Consider the following 21,121-nt stretch of genomic DNA (forward strand, 5'->3'; position numbering starts at 1 on the left):
ATAATAAGTGGAGGTGTGTAAGTCAAGTGTTCCGAGGTAGATAAGGAGCAGCTTGGAATGAAAGCAGGGAGGTGATGAATGTAAAGCCAAATGTATGGGGGGTGGATTCTCCTTTTGAGAGACCAAGTGCTGACACCAAGTGAATCGCGAGTGTTCCCCGGTTCTGATGGCCGCGCCAGTGCCGGAGCCATTCAGGACATGCTAACTAGCCAGCACTCCCGCCACGTCAAACTAGCGCCTGTTCGGGTACGCTGAGGGAGAATTCAGAATGTCCAACTCACCTAACAAGCACGTCTTTCGGGACTTGTGGGAGGAAACCGGAGCATCCGGAGGAAACCCACGCAGACACGGGGGGAACCTGCAGACTCCGCACAGACAGTGACCCAAGCCGGGAATCGAACGTGGGACCCTGGTGCTGTGAAGCAACAGTGCTAACCACTGTGCTACACTCCACTCCCCACACACTCTCATTTCAGCCAAGAAGGTGGCTCTGCGAAGTGAAGCCCTGAGATTCGCTGACGCAGAGCTGGGCACCATGTGGATGCCATGGAAGAGAGGTGTGATACCCTGTTGCCCAGGGCGGAGGAGGCAGAGGCGATGAGCACAATGGGCTTCACCGTGAGGACCAGCCAGCTGTGCTGAAAGAAGCTGCATGACCTCCTCAGGATGACCCAAGTGAGTTACCACCTCCCTGCCGCTGGCATTCCCCCCCCCCCCCCCCCCCCCCCCCCCCAGGCAGACGGGTAGGCAGTGCTGCATGTGGATAGGCAACCCCCCCAGGCCACCCAGGGTGAGCCAACACATCCGTGCCCGTGGCATCACCCCAGTCTCGTACCCCGCACACGCACGCCCCACCCTCCCAGAGGACGGTCGAGCCCCAGCCACTGGCAGTCCTCTCGCACCCCACCCTGCACCACACGCCAACACCTGTATCGCCTGCTATGGCTGGGTGCCCTACTACACAGGCCACTGACTGCGGACCCCCTGGGCAGCCCGCGTCCAATTGTCTCACAATGTGAATTATCTGTCCCCTCAAGAGAAAATGGCCACAACCTCCTGGCACCTCCCCGTTGTCTGCACCGTGGTGTCAGCGATGCTCCTCAGTGACTGGGCCACGCTCTGAAGTGCCCCGGCGATGTCCACCTGGGAGACGTCTTTCAGGGTCTGGGACATTCGCTGCAGTGCACTGGCGTCTGGGATATGTCCCTCAGCAGCTGGGACATGATGCCGAAGCCCTCAGCCATGGTTGTCACAGACTGAGCCATGTCGTGGACACCACCACTCAAGATGCTGACCTCGTGCTCCAGGTTTTCCACTGCGGTCGCCACCCTAGCAGCATTGGCCTCGGTGCCACTAATTGTCACCATCATCACCAGCACCCATGGCCTTTGTGACTCCTCCAATTGGCTATGCTCTCGCTGGAATGTCGCTGACATTTCCTCCTGAATCTCACAGCCATGTTCTAGCATCTGTATCAACTCCAGGATAACCTTGTCCAGAGGCTTGGCACCTGACTGGGACTCAGCAGACCTCTGACTGCTGTCTTCTTTGGATGTTCCTGCCTCCACCTGATGTGCATCAGCAATTGTGTGGTGCTCACCCGATTGTGCCCTCGAAGCATGTCCACTAATGTCAGCCACCGAGCTGTGAGTCTCTGCGCTGGTTAAAGGCGGGGGTGACAGCTGTGACACTTCGATGGTGGTCTCCTTGGAGCACTCCTCCACCACGGTTTCTTGGGTGGCGGGGAGGGAGGAATGGCTCCGGTTTGCTCGGCCCCATCAGATGGAGATCCTGGGAGAGAATGGACATGTGGGGCGCTATTCTCCGCTGCCCACGATGGGTCGGAGAATAGCGGGAGGGCCTTCCCGACAATTGTCACGGCCTCCCGCTATTCTCCCCCCCCTCCGGCCCCCCCCCCCCGACACGAATCACAGCTCGCCGTTTTTTACGGCGAACAACGATTCTCCGCAGGCCGATGGGCCGAATACCGCGGAGTTTACGGCCGTTTTCACGGCCGCGATCACACCTGCTTTCAGCGGTCGAGGGGCATGACGGCCCGCGCATGCGTGGGTTTTGACGTGTCTGTGTGATGACGTCATCCGCGCATGCGCGGCTGACGTCATCATGCGCGTCAGCCGGCGTGACGCTTGCCGCGCGGACTTAGCGACGGTTGCTAAGCCCGCGATGCCGTGCTTCACGGGGCCCCGCTGCTAGCCCCGCCCGGGGGGGAGACACGGCCAGTTTCACGGCAGCCTTTACGACTCGCCGCATTTGCGGAGAATCGCGCCCGTGGTCAGCAAGAGGGAAGAATCATTTTGCTGACATGAACAACTCACTTGAGACAGGTCATCTGGGTGAAAGGGTGGTGGATCCTTACCTTTGTGGTGCAGCCAACGTTGCTGTCAGTGACTGCTCTCTCCTTGGACAACCCTGTGATTTCCACGGCCCATTGCTCATAAGGGGTAAGGATTCAGATATCTGGTACTCTGCCCCCGTCTTGGCTCTATCCTGCTTATTATGGGCTATCTTCTCCTGCCAGGAGAAAGAGAGGGCTATGTGAGAAACATACTTGATGCATCAGGGGTTTCTATAGCAGGTGGCATGTGTGGGCATAACAACTGGACATGAAGGGGTTGTGCTGCTGGGTGCCAGGGGGTTCTGAGGAAAAAGCACATGGATATGGCAAGGGTGCGAGGTGTCAGCCAATTATTTGTGCAGGGGTGATGAGGAATTTTGAGGGGTGGCAGGCAGAACTGATGCCAGGAGAGAGGTGGCAACTTACCCTTCCAGCTCGATGGAGGTCATTGGTCTTCTTCCGACATTGGACACTGGTCCTCCTGCTCAGATGTCCACACCGACAGCCGCTGCCACTGTCTCCCAGGTGGTATTGTTGACCCTGCTCTGGTCCTCCGATCCCCTTGGGGGGAACAGGATGTCCCATCTCGTATTGATGGCCGGTCAGAAGTCTTTCCAGGTCGGCATCCCCAAAGCAATTAGCAGGTCTGCGCACTGCCATGCTTGTGTGTTGACTGGGAGTGAGTGGTGAGGGAGCGTTTGTGCGGTATATAAATGTGACAGTGTTAAGGGTTAATAAGGAACACCTTTTTTTAGTATAGTGTATTAGTTGCAGGTTGAGTAATGTTTGGTAAAAGTTGATTTTAGTTTATTTGTTACAGTAAAAATCTTAAAACGCAAAATCCTGTCATTGGATCCTTTGGGCGGGATTCTCCGACCCCCCGCCGGGTCGGAGAATCGCCGGGGGGCGGCATGAATCCCAGCCCCCGCCAGCTGCCGAATTCACCGGCACCGGAGATTTGGCAGGGGCGGGTATTGCGCCACGCCAGTCGGCGGCCGCTGGCAGCGCCCCACCCCCGGCGATTCTCCGGCCCGCAATGGGCCGAGTGGCCATCCGTTTTATGCCTGTCCCGTCGGCATAAATTAGAGTAGGAACTTACTGCGGGACCTGGCGGCGCGGGCGCCCTTTGGGTTCCCGGGGGGGGGGGGGGGGGGGGGGGGGGGGGGGGGGGGATGCGTGGGGGATCTGACCCCGGGAGGTGCCCCGTGGTGGCCTGGCCCACGATCGGTGCCCACCAATCCGTGGGCGGGCCTGTGCCTTGGGGGCACTCTATTCGTCCGCACCGGCAGCTGTAGTGGTCTGCCATGGCCGGTGCGGAGACGAAGCCCTCTACGCATGCGCTGGGATGACGCCAGCACTCGCTGGCGCACCCGCGCCAACTCGCACCAGCTGTCGGAAGCCCTTCGGCACCGGTTGGCGTGGCGCCAAGCTACTTCCCCACCGGTCGGCACAAACCACTCCAGGGCCGCCCTAGCCCCTGAAGGTGCCGAGGATTCAACACCTTTGGGGCGGCCCGACGCCGAAGTGGTTCACGCCACTCCCTCCCGCCGGAGTTGCCCGTCCCGCCGATTATGGCAGAATTCCGCCCTTTGGACTGGTCTCTACTGAGGTCCTAACAAGAATCATAATCACCTTTGATGTTAAATGGTGTTATTGAGTCTGTTTGTGCATGAGACGCAGATTCTGTACAAACTGCAGATACATTTTGCAGCCACCTCTATCCAGGCCTGATTCATGGGCACAACGATAGCACAGTGGGTAGCACTGTTGCTTCACAGCTCCAAGATCGCAGGTGTGATTCCTGGCTTGCGTCACTGTCTGTGCAGAGTCTTGTGTCTGCGTGGGTTTCCTCCGGGTGCTCCGGTTTCCTCCCACAAGTCCCCAAAGATGTGCTGTTATGTAATTTGGACATTCTGAATTCTCCCTCCGTGTACCCGAACAGGTGCCGGAATGTGGCGACAAGGGGCTTTTTTACAGTAACTTCATTGCAGTGTGAATGTAAGCCTACTTGACAATAAAGATTATTATTATTAGTACCTTTGAGGATGTTCCTCCTGGTGTTGGGGAAGAGTCCCTCCGTCATGGCCTTGACTTCTTCCAAGAGAACATTTAGTGATGCAAGACATCAGGAATGCAGGAGGACGCCCTCGGATTCATTTCTTGTTGTTAATAAATGCGTTTCAAGGTTGGTCAAGGAGGAACAAGTCGGGAATACAACACTTTAAGAGGTGCATCCCCATGGGAACCAGGCCTCAAGAGTTGAATGGAAATCAGATGTGCCACGTGGGTGAGATGCCTGCCTTCTCATCTGATACGGAGGAAGCTTTGTCAAATGGAAATAAGGCTTGGATGTTAACATTGTCCATGCTTTCAAACTCACGAGACCATTATCACGAGACTGAAGTATGAGTTTGGATTCTGTGCTCCAGCACTGGAGTGTGGTTTCAAACTTACACGCTTCCAATTAAGAGGCGGGAGTGTTACCACGGAGCCAGGCTGACACCAGTACATCCAGGAAAACCTCCTAGCAGCTAGTTACAGGCCGGTACACAAATTGCTGGTTTGTTTATTAAATTGCTGTACAATGAGGAAACCTGGAGGGGAAGGGAAGAAATAGATAAAGCCTCATTTTAACTCAGCCTAGCAGTGGAGCAAGCAGGTTCTGACCCAGCTGTCTTGGGTCACTGTAAATCGTTCTCATTCTCCAGGACATGTGAGTCTCACCCAAACCCAGTGACAAAGAAGCCAGCAGGAAGGCAGCTGGATCTTGGTATGAGGTATCTGGTGGTTTGGAGGTGATCACAATTGGGCGAAAGGAGGATAGCCCGAGGGGGGGGGGGGGGGGGGGGGGGGGGGGGGGGGGGGGGGAGGATCAGATCCGCAAGGAAACAAAATTGCTAATTTAAGAAACTGAAGTTAGCCGAGTCCTTTCTGGGTCTGATCCTGTCTACTGCCATCATTCAATGGCACGGTTCACGTCGCATAAAGTAAAATCATGTCAGATCCAAGTGACTCCATTGGACGCTGATATATAACTAATAACGAAGCCCAGACCACCCTGAGGCCGACATCTTTCATGGATGAGGTCCAGCAGTGTGAAGGTGAACAATGCAGTCGGGAGCGGCCAATCACCATTTTAACCATCAGCCCACTCCATTCTTGCTGGGCGATGAGGGTTAAATTCAGGTTTTTCATCGTTTTACAAAACAAAAACATCCCTTCCAGTGACTTGAATTATCCAAATACAAACATGTAAGTATTACTGAAAATGACCACTGTGGGGCAGAACAGCTTCAATTCTGCAGTAGGACCTTTACACGGAAAAAGGTTCTGCTACTGCTATTATATTCATTTTCAGGCATTTAGCACAACTGCAAGTCTCACATCCACATCTCACAGGCGACACAGTCATGGAACCAAGATAGTCACATCAGTCAAACAGATAGCAGAGCACTCACTGACACACTTGCTTCTCTCTTGCAGGGCAAAGCTGCGCACAACTGGAGATAGCGGGAGCAAGCGGGAGCTACACGGAAGGGGAACTGGCTGGCCCGCCTATCCCTAACCCCATAGAGGAGACGGCCCTCACCATTATTGGGAGGCCATTGATGATACCGTGGCCAGTGATGGGGGCGAAACCATCGAAGGCGATGGTGTCCACTTACCTAACCCTCCTTCACATATCCCACTTTGCCCTCATCCCACACATCCTTGTGATTTACAAGTTGCAGATGTTGCAAGCACGCATCTCCTCCTTGTACTATCACTGCACCCTTATGCTTTATCCCTTTGAGGTGGTAAAAGCTGCAGGCCAGGCTGCGGAGAAACAGGAGGAAGAGGGTGATGACACAGCACCGTCACTTGATTTCATACCCACAGCCGTCAGCTCAGAAACTGATACTGTGTATCTTTAGAATAGATTAGTGGCGGGATCTGTACGTGCTGAGACAGTGCACATGAGTGAACTACAGCCAGAGCAAGGGTCAAGGTTGATGCAGGCCTCCCTTGAGGTTTACACATGAGGTTTGCTACAGAGCAGTCAGCCAAGGACTTTGATCGGTCAGGCTACAAAGGTCTGCGATGCGCATGTTCAGCAAAATGCTTGGTGTGTTGGGAAGCGGATTGGAAAGCTTGCGGTCAATGTCAGGGAGCATGGAGGAGTCGTGTACCAACTTACCACAGAGCTTTGTGCAGAGCTTGGAGCCTTATCGTTCCAGCATGGAAGTGGTGGCTAACTCCACTCGCACACATCCAAACATGATGCAGCGTCTGATGGCCTTTGTTGCGGCTTCCATTGCTGACGTGCCCAATTTCCCATCCAGTGCTCCCACTTGTGGGAGATTCCAAAACTAGAGGCCATAAATCCAAGATAACTCCAATAGGAAAATAAGGAAAAAGTTCTTTACTCAGAGAGTAGTGAGAATATGGAACCAGCTATCACAGGAAGTGGTTCAAGCAAACAGCTTAGCTCCTTTCAAAATGGGAGCGTAGGTGGGTGCATGACAGAGAAGAGAACAGAAAGACGAGCTGGCAAACAGAGATGAGGCGGATGGAATAGGAGGAGACTCGTGGCGAATATAAACACCTGGTTGGGTTGAATTGTCTAGGTGCTGCATATTTTATATTGTATTACAATAGCCCCCAGGCTCTGTGACCTGCTCAAAGACAGATCCTCCATAGGATAGGGTTTAAATGAACGGGTATGACGCTTACCCTGCCCCCCCCCCCCCCCACCCCCCCCCTCCCCCCCCACCCACCCCACCCCCCCCCCCCACCCCACCCCACCCCCCCCCCACCCACCCCACCCCCCCCCACCCCCCCCGCCCCCCCCCCACCCCCACCCCCCCGCCCCTCCCGGAAAACTGCTTCCAATTAAAATCTGCCCTACTCAGTTTTTCATTTTAACTCAGCACAGATCAGAGACGGCCCTAGTGGTTATTGCCAAATACTAAATCGGGCAGTATATTTACCCACGGAAGACTATGAAAAGAGCACATTTAATGTTCCGCTGAACTGACCTCTGCTCCCCAACCTCTAAATGCTTTCTCCAGCCGTAAAGAGTTCATGGCATATGCTCCAAAGTTGTCGATTCCAAATTCCTGTCCTGAGTCCATGATGGCATTATAGAGGGCAGCAGTGTCGTGACGCTTGTGGTACAACTCCCAACCGAGTTCACCTGGAGTGAAAACCGAGAAGTCAATCAAGCCTAAACCACACAAATCAATATTCATATTACTGTTACACTCGTTATGGGATAGGGAGTGTAACACAGGTATTTCCTTCACTTTTCAACACATTTATTCAGGGAAGACTATGTATAAAATGGGGTGGACAGTTGGAGAATATCAGTCTCATACATTGGAATTCCATTCAGTGCAGTATATGAGAACACAAGTAAGCTTGTTCATAAATACAATGTATAATGAAATGGCTAATATTATTTATTCTGGTCATAGAAACACTTAGTCCTTTGAGCTTGCTCCGCCATTTAATATGATCATGGCCGATCACCCAACTCAATAGGCTTCCCCCCATATATTTTGATCCCCTTTGCCCCAAGAGCTATATTTAACTCCTCCTTGAAAACATTGTCCTCAACTACTTCCCGTGATAGCAAATTCCACAGGCTCACCACTCTCTGGGTGAAGGTATTTCTCCTCATTTCTGCCCTAAAAGGTTTACCCCGTGTCCCCAGACTATGACCCCTGGTTCTGGACACCACCACTGTCAGGAACATCCTTCCTGCATCTATTTTGTTTATTCCTGTTAGAAATGTATAGGTTTCTATGAGATCCCCCCTCATTCTTCCAAACTTCAGTGAATATAATCCTAACCGACTCAATCTCTCATACGTCAGGCCTGCCATCCCAGGAATCAGTCTGATAAACCTTCTCTGCAGTTCCTCTAGAGCAAGAACATCCTTCCTCAGATAAGGAGACCAAAACTACTTACAATATTCCAGGTGTGGCCTCACCAAGGCCCTGTATAATTTCAGCAAGACATCCCTGCTACTGCACTCGAATCCTCTCGCTATGAAGGCCAACAGATCATTTGACTTCTTTAGCGCCTGCTGTACCCGCATGCTTACCTTCAGTGGCTGGTGTACGAGGACGCCCAGGTATCGTTGCACATTCCCCTCTCCTAATTTATAGATATTCAGATAATAGTCTACCTTCTTGGTTTTGCTGCCAAAATTTATACGCATTACACTGCATCTACCTTGCATTTGCCCACTCACTCAACTTGTCCAAATCACACTGAAGCATCTCTGCATCCTCCTCATAGCTCACGCCCTCACCCACCTTTGTGTCATCTGCAAATTTGGAGATACTAAAATTAGTTCCCTCATCTAAATCATTAATATATATTGTGAATAGCTAGGGTCCCAGCGCCAGTCCCTGCGATACCCCACTAGTCACTGCCTGCCATTTGGAAAAGGACCAGTTTGTTCCTACTCTTTTTTTCTGTCTGCCAACCAATTTTCTATCCATCTCAAACACTATCCCCAATCCCACGCGCTTTAATTTTACATACTAATCTCTTATGTGGGACTTTGTCAAAAGCCTTCTGAAAATCCAAATTAACCACAATTTGGTTCCCCACCATCAACTCCACTAGTTACATTCTCGAAGAATTCCAGTAGATTTGTCAAGCATAATTTCCCTTTCGTAAATCCACACTGATCCTGTCCAATTCTATTGCCTTTTTCCCCCCAAGTGGTCTGCTGTAAAGTCTTTGTTAATGGACTCTAGAAATTTCCCTCTAAGAGGACATAAATGGCCCTTTGGCCCATCATGTCTGCACCGGTAAAAGACAACCACCCAACTATTCTAGTCCCATTTTCCAGATCTTGGCCAATAGTTGTGTATGCCCTGGGATCACAAGTGTGCATTTAAATACTTCTTAAATATTATGAGAATCTCTGTCTCCTTTCAAGCAGTTCCAGACTCCCACCACCCTCTGGATGAAAATGTTTTTCCTCACATCCCCTCTAAACCTCCTGCCCCTTCCCTTAAATCTTGTCACGAGTAGGCTTCAATGAAGTTACTGTGAAAAGCCCCTAGTTGCCACATTCTGGCGCCTGTTCGGGGAGGCTGGTACGGGAATTGAACCGTGCTTCTGGCCTGCATTGGTCTGCTTTCAAAGCCGACGATTGAGCTAAACCAGCCCCACCAAATCCACCAAGGGCAAAAGTTTCTTCCTGTTTACTCTATCTTCGCCCGTCATAATTTTATACATCTCAATTATATTCCCCCTCAGTCTCGTCTGCTCCAAGGAAAACAACCCCAGCCTATGAAATCTCTCTTCATAACTAAAACTCTCCAGGCCAGGCAACATCCTGCTAAGTCTCCTCTGCGCCTTTGCCAGTGCTATCCCATCACTCCTATAATATGGATGCAGATTAACCACTTTATCCACCTGCCCCGCTAAGGGACCGGTATGCATGCACACCAAGGCTCCTCTGATCCTTGGTGCTTCCCAGGTTCTGCCATTCATATGCATTCCTAGTTTTCCCTCTACCTCCGTTTTTAAATAGTGGGGTTACATTAGCTACCCACCAATCTGTTGGAACTGTTCCTGAGTCGGAACTGTTCCTGGGTTAACAGAATCTTGGAAGGTGACCACCAATGCATATTTCTAGTGCAATTTCGTTAAGTACTCTGGGATGTTGATTATCAGGCCCTGGGGATTTATTGGCCTTCAATCCCATCAATTTCCCCAACACCATTTCTTTACTAATACTTAGTTTGTTCAGTTCCTCTCTCTCACTAAACCCTGTGGTCCCCCAACATTTCCGGTGTGTTATTTGTGTTCTCCTTTGTAAAGGCAGAACCAAAGTATGTATTTAGTTGATCAGCCATTTCTTTGGTCTCCCTATTTCTCATTGTAAAGGACCTACATTTGTCTTCACCAATCCTTTTCACTTCACATACCTCAAGAAACTTTTAGTCACTTTTTATATTTCCTGCAAGCTTACTCTCTATTTTCCCCCCTCGCAATGAATCCCTTTGTCCGCCTTTGCTGAAATCTAAACAGCATCCAATCCTCAGGTCCATTGTTCTGCCTGGCCAATTTATATGCCTCTTCCTTGGATCTAATACTATCCACAATTTACCTCACTAGAACTTCAGCCATTGCTCACATCAATTACTGCTATTATATTCTATACGATTTAAAGCACTACTTTTTCCAGGTTTGGTGTGAATGTACAAACATCAGAGGGTTGGAAAGAGTTTTCTTGGACATTTCATCTAAATAATCTTCGTCTTGGGGTTGTGGGTTTGAAAGATGCTATCAAAGGAGACTTGCTGAGATGCTGCGGACACTTTGTCGATGGTACACACTGCTGCCACTATGCATCACAGGTGGAATGAGTGAATGTTGAAGGTTATAGATGGGTTGCCGATCAAATGGCTGCCTTGTCCTGGATGGTGTTTCTTGAGTGTTGTTGGGGCTGCACTCATCCAAGTGAGAGCAGAGCATTCCATCAGACTCCTGGGGCAGGATTCTCCCCTACCCGGCAGGGCGGGGGGGTCCCGGCGTAGTGGAGTGGCGCCAACCACTCCGGCAGCGGGCCTTCCCAAAGATGCGGAATTCTCCGCACCTTTAGGGGCCAAGCCCTCACATTGAAGGGCTAGGCCCACGCCGTAGTGGTTGGCACCACGCCGACTGGCGCCAAAACCGGCGCCGGCCGAAAGGACTTCACCGGTTCGCGCATGCGCCAGTGCGTCAGCTGCTGCTGATGTCACCACCGGCGCATGCGCGTTGGGGGATTCTCTTCCGCCTCCACCATGGTGGAGGCCGTGGCGGCGGCGGAAGAAAAAGAGTGCCCCCATGGCACTGGCCCGCCCGCCGATCGGTGGGCCCCGTTCGCGGGCTTGCCCACCGTGGGGGCACCCCCTGGGGTCCGATCACCCCGCGCCCCCCCCAGGACCCTGGGGGCCCGCTCGCGCCGCCGATCCCGCCGCCACCAGGGGTGGTTCAAACCACGGCGGCGGGATTGGCCTCTCAGCGGCGGGACTTCGCCCCATCGCGGGCCAGAGAATCGCCGCAGGGGGTTCGCCGGCCGGCGGGGCGTGATTCCCGGCCCCGCCAATTCCCGGGTGCCGGAGAATTTCTGCCACGGCGGGGGCGGGATTTTCGCCAACCCGGGCCATTCTCTGACCCTGCGGCATTCGGAGAATTTCGCCCCTGATTTGTAGATGGTGGATAAGCCTGGGGTGTCAGCAGGTGAGCTTTCTTTTATTCGTTCATGGGATGTGGGCGTCGCTGGCTGGACCAGCATCTATCGCCCACCCCTGAGGATATTTAAATGTCAACCACATTTCTGTGGGTCTGGATTTACTCAGTTGAAGGTCATGAGGGAACCAGATGGGTTTTTACGACAGTGATTTCATGGTCATCTTTAGACTTTGAATTCCAGATTTCTTTACTGAATTCAAATGTCACCATCTGCCATGGCGGAATTCTAACCCAGCTCCCCAGAGCATGACTCACTAATGGCCCTAGAAATAGTGAATATATTGGTGGTCATCTTCTAACATTAGGGAGCTAACGTTACCCCCATGACACTCCCCCATCCTCACCTCATTCACACACCCGATGTTTCCTCATTCTCACCTCACTCACACACCCCCGACACTCCCCCATCCTCACCGCACCCACATCCCACAACACTCCCCCTTGCTCACCTCACCCACACCTCCTGACAGTCCCCCATCCTCACCGCATTCACACACGCTCTAACACTCCCCCATCCTCACCTCACCCACACCTCCCGACACTCCCCCATCCTCACCGCACTCACACACGCTCTAACACTCCCCCATCCTCACCTCACCCACACCTCTTGACACTTCACCATCCTCACCTTACCCACATGCCCGACAGTTCCCCAGCCTCAGCCCCCGGCACACCTCCATTCTCACCGCACCCACATCTCCCCCAACACTCCCACTTCCTCACCTCACCCACAGCTCCCGGCATTCCCCCATTCTCACCTCACACTCCTCCCATCTTCACCTCACCCCCACATACTTTCCATCTTCATCTTACACACACACTCCCATCCTTACCTCATCCCCACACTCCCCATCTCCATCGCGCACACTCTCCCTTCCTCACCTCCCCCAATCTCCCACCCCCAAACTCCCCCTTTCAAGCCTCACCACCCACACCTCCATTCATCCAATGTGATTGAAGCTCAGGCTCTTTTAATGTGAGTGTGCGTCACTGCACAAAAGAATTGTTTAGGGGACAAGTGTTCGGCCCAGGCCATGAATTGACCAAACTGTTGTACCTGATTACAGGAGGCTGCTGCAGTTGGAAGGTTTGGGTGGATGAGTCAGACTAAATTACAACAGCATTTGCAAAGATAGTCTGTATTTCTGTGGATAGACTGGCTCCTATGATAGGGTGCACCAGACGGTGTGTATGTGTGTCTGATGGGGATGATTAAGGGGCAGGTGTTAGGAATTGCACAGTTTTTAAATAATGATAGTGATGTGAACCGAATGGACTGGGCCGAGGGGTGCTGAGGAGCATGATGGTGAAGTCTCCAAACACAACTGGCAAGTGTTTAGGAAATAAAACTAGCAGGAAATTGTGCTTATGTTTTACAAGTGAAGTCTCATGTCATCAGGTCAAACATAGGCAATGACACCTCTACCTGATTAACATCTACCCATCCTCTTTCTGCTGATGAATTGGTACTCTCCCATGTTGAACAGCGCTTTGAAGAAGCACTGAGGGTTTTTATTATTTATCCTTTCATGGGCATTGATGGCGTGGTCATAATTTGTTGCTCATCCCTTATTGCCCTTCACCTCGAAGCCTATTAAGCCATTTAAAAGGACAGCTAAGAGTCGACCATAGTTTATCACCAAGTGTGGCTCAGTAGCATCATGATTGATCAATCTGGCCAAGTTCTGAAGGACGTATCTGCTAGACAGGGCAGGTAAGTGGTGAGCAAACCAATGAAAAGGTAGGACACGCGAATTAAGAGCAGAAGACCACTCGGCCCCTCGAGCCTACTCCACCATTTAATAAAATCACGGCCAATCCAATTTTAATCTCAACTTCATATTCCTGCCTGCACCCTGGTAACATTTCACCCCTTTGCTTATCAATAATATATCTATTTCTACCTTAAAGACATTCAAAGACTCTGCTTCAACCACCTTTTGAGGAAGAGAATTCCAGAGACTCACAACCCTTTGACAGAAAAATAATTTCTGTCTTCAATTGGAACCTTTATTTTTAAACAGTGACACTGTGGTGAGATAACCACTGTAGTTATGTGTACTGCAGTAGGGGGATGTATGCCTGTACCTGTAATACAGGTTCCTCCGGTCAGCCCCTGCCGGCTAGCTCCGCCCACAGGGAGCTTATGTATAAATGTATGAGAGCTGCTCAGACCCTTAGTCTACTGTTGCAGATGGAGGGACAACATCGTACAGCAATAAAGCCTCTATTGTACTAGTCTCTCGGCTTTGAGTATAATTGTTAGCGCCACAATTTATTGCTGTACGATTTCCCAGTCACCATGGACATCAGAGTCAAGCCTTACCGTCTGCAGCTGGATCCGCATTCGCCTCACGCCAGAAAAGACTTTGATCACTGGTTCGCAGTCTTCGAGGCCTACATCTCTTCAGCAGACCCTCCCCCGACGGAGGCTCAGAAAAAGCAACTCCTGTACTCCAGACTTAGCTCCAGCGTCTTTCCGCTCATTCGAGATGCGACCGACTACACCGCAGCTATGGAACTGCTCAAGGAGAACTATGCACCATCGGCGAACACCCTGTTTGCGAGGCATCAACTTTCTACTCGCGTCCAGCAGCCGGGTGAGTCGATTGAGGACTTCTGGAGGGCCCTTATACCTCTGGTACGAGACTGCGACTGCCGGGCCCTCACAGCCACGGAACATTCTGATTTACTCATGCGCGATGCCTTCGTTACAGGCATTGCATCGGACCCCATCCAGCAACGACTGCTGGAAGGGGTCGCCCCCGACCTCGCGGTCGCAAAGGCCCTGGCGCTCTCCATGACGGCCGCCTCCCGTAGTGCGCACACTTACTCCGTTAGCCACTCGGCCCACCCGTCCTACCCCTCGTGGACCCCGCAAACGGCTCCCCAGGCCCATCCGTCCTACCCCTCGTGGACCCCGCAAACGGCCCCCCCAGCAGCCGCCCCCGCGCACTATGCCTGTGCTGCCCGCCGCACCGCACCCCCTGGGAGTCCCCACTGTTACTTCTGCGGCCAACAGAAGCACCCTCGCCAATGCTGCCCGGCCCGCACAGCGACCTGCAAAGCTTGTGGCAAGAAAGGCCACTTTGCAGCGGTGTGTCAGTCCCGGACGGTCGCCGCTATCGCGCCGCCGGCCCCCACGCCTCAGCCGCTCCCTCAATGGGCCCCGCCGTCCGCTTCCCCCGACCCCGTGCAATCAGTGGGCGCCGCCATCTTTTGCCGCCCCCGCCACATGCACCCCATGGGCGCCGCCATCTTCATCCACCACAGCCATGTGCGTTCCATGGGCGCCGCCATTTTGTTCCGACCCCATAACGTGCGCTCCATGGACGCCGCCATTTTACCCACAGGTACTGCGGATGCTGCCATCTCGTCTCCAGGGGCCGCCATCACGGGACACGGGTCGCTACCGCTCCTCGTCGGACTCATCTGACTCAACCGCCGACCAACCACTGCTCGCCTCCGTTACGCTCGACCAGTCCCGTCCTCGCAACCTGGCACCCTCTTCCACATCGGTTCTGGTCAATGGCCATGTGACCTCCTGCCTCATCGACTCCGGGAGCACCGAGAGCTTCGTCCACCCGGACACGGTAAGGCGCTATTCCCTTGCGATCCATCCCGCCGACCGGCAGATCTCCCTTGCCTCCGGTTCCCACTCTGTCCCGATCCGGGGTTTCTGCCTGGTTAAACTCACTGTACAGGGTGTGGAATTCGACCGTTTCCGTCTGTACATTCTCCCCGACCTCTGCACTTCACTCTTACTAGGCCTGGATTTCCAGTGCAATCTCCAGAGCCTCACCCTCAAATTCGGTGGACCCCTACCTCCCCTCACCGTTTGCGGCCTCGCGACCCTCAAGGTCGAGCCCCCCTCCCTCTTTGCTAATCTGACTGTGGATTGCAAGCCCGTCGCCACCAGGAGCAGACGGTACAGCACCCAGGACAAGGCCTTCATCAGGTCCGAAGTCCAGCGGCTGCTTCGGGAGGGTATCATCGAGGCCAGCAACAGCCCTTGGAGAGCCCAGGTGGTAGTGGTTAAGACCGGGGAGAAGCACAGGATGGTCGTGGACTACAGCCAGACCATCAACCGGTACACGCAGCTCGACGCGTACCCCCTCCCCCGCATTTCTGATATGGTCAATCAGATTGCACAGTACCGGGTCTTCTCTACTATTGACCTGAAATCCGCCTACCACCAGCTACCAGCTCCCTATCCGTAAATCGGACCGTCCCTACACTGCCTTCGAGGCGGACGGTCGTCTGTACCAATTTCTGAGGGTTCCCTTCGGCGTCACGAATGGGGTCTCGGTCTTTCAGCGAGAACTGGACCGAATGGTTGACCGGTACGGATTGCAGGCCACCTTCCCGTACCTCGACAATGTCACCATCTGCGGCCATGACCAGCAGGACCATGATGCCAACCTTTATAAATTCCTCCACACCGCATCTCTCCTTAATCTCACGTACAACAAGGAGAAATGCGTGTTCCGCACAGACCGCTTAGCCATCCTTGGCTACGTAGTCCAAAACGGACTACTGGGACCCGATCCCGACCGCATGCGCCCCCTCATGGAGCTCCCAATTCCCCACTGCCCCAAGGCCCTCAAACGCTGCCTTGGGTTTTTCTCTTATTACGCCCAGTGGGTCCCGCAATACGCAGACAAGGCCCGGCCACTTATCCAGTCCACACATTTTCCCCTCTCGGCCGAGGCACAACAGGCCTTCGCCTGCATTCGATCTGACATAGCCAGGGCGGGGATGCACGCCGTAGACGAGACTCTGCCTTTCCAAGTAGAGAGCGACGCTTCAGATGTCGCCCTTGCCGCCACGCTGAATCAGGCCGGCAGACCCGTGGCATTCTTTTCACGCACCCTCCACGCCTCCGAAATTCGGCATTCCTCTGTCGAAAAGGAAGCCCAGGCAATCGTTGAAGCGGTGCGGCACTGGAGGCATTACCTGGCCGGCAGGAGATTCACTCTCCTCACTGACCAACGGTTGGTAGCCTTCATGTTCAACAACACGCAGCGGGGCAAGATCAAGAATGACAAAATCTTGAGGTGGAGAATCGAGCTCTCCACCTTTAACTACGAGATCTTGTATCGCCCCGGCAAGCTCAACGAGCCCCCAGACGCCCTCTCCCGAGGTACATGTGCCAGTGCACAAGTGAACCAGCTCCGTGCCTTGCACGACAGCCTTTGCCATCCGGGGGTCACTCGCTTGTACCATCTGATCAAAGCCCGCAATCTGCCCTACTCCGTCGAGGAAGTACGGACAGTCACCAGAGACTGCCAGATCTGTGCGGAGTGCAAGCCGCACTTCTACCGGCCAGATCGCGCGCGCCTGGTGAAAGCATCCCGCCCCTTTGAACGACTCAGCGTGGACTTCAAAGGGCCCCTTCCCTCCACCGACCGCAACACCTACATCCTTAGTGTGGTCGATGAATTTTCTAGGTTCCCCTTTGCCATCCCATGCCCAGATATGACGTTTGCCACCGTCATCAAGGCCCTGGATTCCATTTTCGCCCTGTTCGGTTTCCCCGACTATATCCACAGTGACAGGGGATCCTCATTCATGAGCGATGAGCTGCGTCAATTCCTGCTCAGCAGGGGTATCGCCTCCAGCAGGACGACCAGCTACAACCCCCGGGGTAACGGACAGGTAGAGAGGGAGAACGGGACGGTATGGAGGGCCGTCCAGCTGGCCCTACGGTCCAGAAACCTCCCAGCCGCTCGCTGGCAGCAGGTCCTCCCTGACGCGCTCCATTCCATTCGATCACTACTGTGCACCGCAACTAACAGTACACCCCATGAACGTGTTTTTGCCTTCCCTAGGAAGTCCACATCCGGAGTGTCGCTCCCGACTTGGCTCACGACTCCGGGCCCAGTCCTTCTCCGTAGGCATGTACGGCACCACAAGGCGGAAACCCTGGTGGACAAAGTACGCCTTCTCCACGCCAACCCTCAGTATGCCTACGTGGAGTTCCCCGACGGCCGCCAGGACACAGTCTCGCTCCGGGACCTGGCTCCCTCAGGTGCCGATCCCATGCCCACACCCCTTCCTGCGCCAACCCCAGCGCCCCCCTATTCGTCCCCATCAGGTCCATCCCTCATCCCCCTGCCCACCCTGGAGGACACGGAAGATTTCGGCTTGCTCTCGGAGTCATCCCGCCAGCAGCCAGCACCAACACCGCCAGCACCTGCACCATCGGGGCCATCACCGCCTGTGCCGACGTCACCACCACAGCTACGCCGATCACAGCGGAACGTCTGACCACCGATTCGGCTCAACCTGTAACCTGCTAACCAGATGGACTCTTGATTTTCCTTGTTGGACCCTCTTGTAAATAGCATCCTTTGTATTAGAGTTACATGTCACCCCCGCCGGACTCATTTTTTACAGGGTGTGAATGTGGTGAGATAACCACTGTAGTTATGTGTACTGCAGTAGGGGGATGTATGCCTGTACCTGTAATACAGGTTCCTCCGGTCAGCCCCTGCCGGCTAGCTCCGCCCACAGGGAGCTTATGTATAAATGTATGAGAGCTGCTCAGACCCTTAGTCTACTGTTGCAGATGGAGGGACAACATCGTACAGCAATAAAGCCTCTATTGTACTAGTCTCTCGGCTTTGAGTATAATTGTTAGCGCCACAGACACCTAGTTCTAGATTCTCTCACAAGAGGAACCACCCCAATGGTACAGCCGCCATTTTCCCAGTACTGGTACCCCACAAACTGGAACACACTTCTGGGAAAGAAGTGTGCTGTTGGTGTTGTCCCACAACACAAACCAGCCGACTGAGCTAACCAATCTTCAGGGCTGTGTCCGAGGATCAACCTTCTTTACCACAAGAAGTTTGACACCACCCAGAACAAGCAGCCAGCTTGATCGGCAAATCTTCCAAACCTGAAATATTCACTGGATAAAAGCAAATTACTGCGGATGCTGGAATCTGAAATGAAAGAGAAAATGCTGGAAAATCTCAGCAAGTCTGGCAGCATCTGTAGGGAGAGAAAAGAGCTAACGTTTCGAGTCCGATGACTCTTTATCAAAGCTTGTCAAAGCTGACAAAAACATTGGGTTGGAGGGGAAACCCCTTTCAGGCCTATTAACAGTTGTAGCATTCCATTGCCATAGCCCTGTCACTCGATCTTTGTGCCTCCAGCTGCCTCAAATGAGATGATGTCCTCCGTACACGGTTGAGGGAGGGGGGGGGGGCTGCTCTGACAGCACGGAAATACTAGTGCCAGCGCAAAATGGCCCCTAAGCAAGGCCTCAATTGGCCCTCATGGAGTGGGTAGCCAACTTGGTTGCCTGCCTGCTTGCTTTGGGAAAGTCTCTTAGTGATGCAAATGAGCTGGGAGCAATCCCGACATGGTGACCCCGCCCTATTTTCCTCCCACCCACTTGATCTCCCCACTGCCTCCGCCACTTTCAACCCTATCTCCATCGGGCCAGGAAAATCAAGCCCCATATTTCACAAATTTGCTCCATACGTTAATACTAATTGCAAGACACTTTTCAGACAGAATTTATTATTTATAAAAATAGAAGCACAATTGCAGTGTTTTCAGGCTGCGCATAATGTGATAATTGGGCTATTACATTTGTCTGGAGACAGGCAGAGTCAGCTGCGTTTCGAGAGAATTGGAGCAAATTTGTCATTATTTATTTGGGGAAGTTGACAGAAAATGCACTCACTAACCCAATAAGGCCACTAAAGTATAGAATATGCTGCAGAAACATTGGATTACAAGTTGAAAGTAGCAATTCAAACTTTTACAGATCCTAGGAAAGGCTGGTCCCTATCTTTAAAAGGATATTGACAAGTTGGAGTGGACAATAAGAAGGAAAATTCTAGGATTTTGAATTTGAGAAATCCAGTGTGATACTTATTATGATTCAAAAAATAAAATAATGGTAGTGTGAAGATGGGGAGATGAGACATGATCTGGGCTTTAAGAGTGTTAAAAGGAATTAATAATATTGCTAAAAAAAATACATTCTGTCAAAGCTTTTCACCTTGTACTCATCAGAACAGTGCACAAGAATACCAGCTGTAAAGGGAGTATCAATTTGTATAGAATGGTGATCGCTTGGCTGGTGGAGTCTGATTGGTAGAGGCATTCCCATGGAGAATGGACCAGAGAACAGTGAACTACCAAGCTTTTGTTCAAATTCAAACCAGGCAGGTTGACTCTGATTCGTCAAGGCTTTACCAAAGGGAATGATCCAGGGAATTGCTGTCCCCCAAGCTTCTGTTTGGTTGAAAAAAAGGTGCAATGCGTGTGATGCACTATCAATTACGACGAGAATAGAGAGTAATCGAGGCTTTATTAAGCAAAGATGTGTTGCCTCCTGCAGCTGCTAGCAGAAATGGGAGCAGCTCGGTGTGTACACGCATTTATACTCGGCCTACTGCGCGGAGCCAGCAGGCAAGGATCTAACCCCATACCTGTAGTACAGGAGCCTTACCGTATTACCTCGAATACAAGTATTATACAAACAGTGGTGACTACCACATTCACCCCCTGTTAAAAAAAGAGTCCAGCGAGGGTGGTGGAAAACTATTTACGGGTTTGTGAGAATTTAAACTTTACAGTCTGGTGAAAATTTACAAATTTAGCCGGTCGGGTGCCTTGATCCTCCGCTGTGAGCGCCTGGTGATGCAGGCGCCGGCTTGACGGCCTGTGACTCCGGGAGCGTGTTGTCCTCATCTTCATCCCCGGGTGGAACCTGTGGGAGGACGGATTGTCCTGGGGCGGGGACTATAGTGAGGTGCACTGGAGTGAGGGTGGGTGGCGCCGGGGCAATCGGAGGCGGGGCTGTCGGGTGGTGTGGGGCCGTGGGTGGAGATCCAGCTGGTGCCAGGTCCCTGAGGGAGACCGTGTCCTGGCGGCCGTCGGGGTACACCACGTGGGCGTACTGCGGGTTCGCATGCAGCAGTTGTACCCTTTCGACCAACGGATCCGCCTTGTGGATCCGCACGTGTTTGCGGAGGACGGGTCCTGGAGCTGCCAGCCATGTTGGGAGCAAAACCTCGGAAGTGGACATCCTAGGGAAGGCAAGGAGACGTTCATGGGGGGTTTCATTAGTCACAGTGCAGAGTAGTGATCGGATGGAGTGGAGCGCGTCGGGGAGGACCTCCAGCCAGCGGGAGACCGCGAGAGCTTTACACCGCGGGGCCAGCAGGACGGCCTTCCAGACCGTCCCGTTCTCCCTCTCCACCTCACCATTTCCCCGGGGGTTGTAGCTGGTCGTCGTTCTCGAGGCAATGCCCCTGCTAAACAGGAACTGACGCAGCTCATCACTCATAAAGGAGAATCCCCGGTCGCTGTGGACGTAAGCGGGGAAACTGAACAGGGCGAAGATGCTGTTGAGAGCTTTAATGACTGTGGCAAACTTCATATCGGGGCATGGGATGGCGAAGGGGAATCTGGAGTATTCATCGACCACATTCAGGAAGTACGTGTTTCGGTCGGTGGAGGGGTGGGGCCCTTTGAAGTCCATGCTGAGGCTTACAA

General features: G+C 52.9%; 1 protein-coding gene across 3 annotated transcripts in view; it reads right to left on the minus strand.

Annotated features, from left to right (window-relative positions):
- Positions 1-21,121, minus strand: part of dmgdh (dimethylglycine dehydrogenase) — a 152,976-nt gene that overhangs the window by 12,015 nt on the left and 119,840 nt on the right. For all 3 annotated transcript variants that reach the window (XM_038805559.1, XM_038805560.1, XM_038805562.1), the window contains one exon: positions 7,375-7,532. In XM_038805559.1, the coding sequence (XP_038661487.1) occupies positions 7,375-7,532 (158 nt within the window). The remainder of the gene's footprint in view (positions 1-7,374; positions 7,533-21,121) is intronic.

Source organism: Scyliorhinus canicula, chromosome 8 (assembly GCF_902713615.1).
Source record: "Scyliorhinus canicula chromosome 8, sScyCan1.1, whole genome shotgun sequence".
Taxonomy (NCBI): Eukaryota; Metazoa; Chordata; class Chondrichthyes; order Carcharhiniformes; family Scyliorhinidae; genus Scyliorhinus; species Scyliorhinus canicula.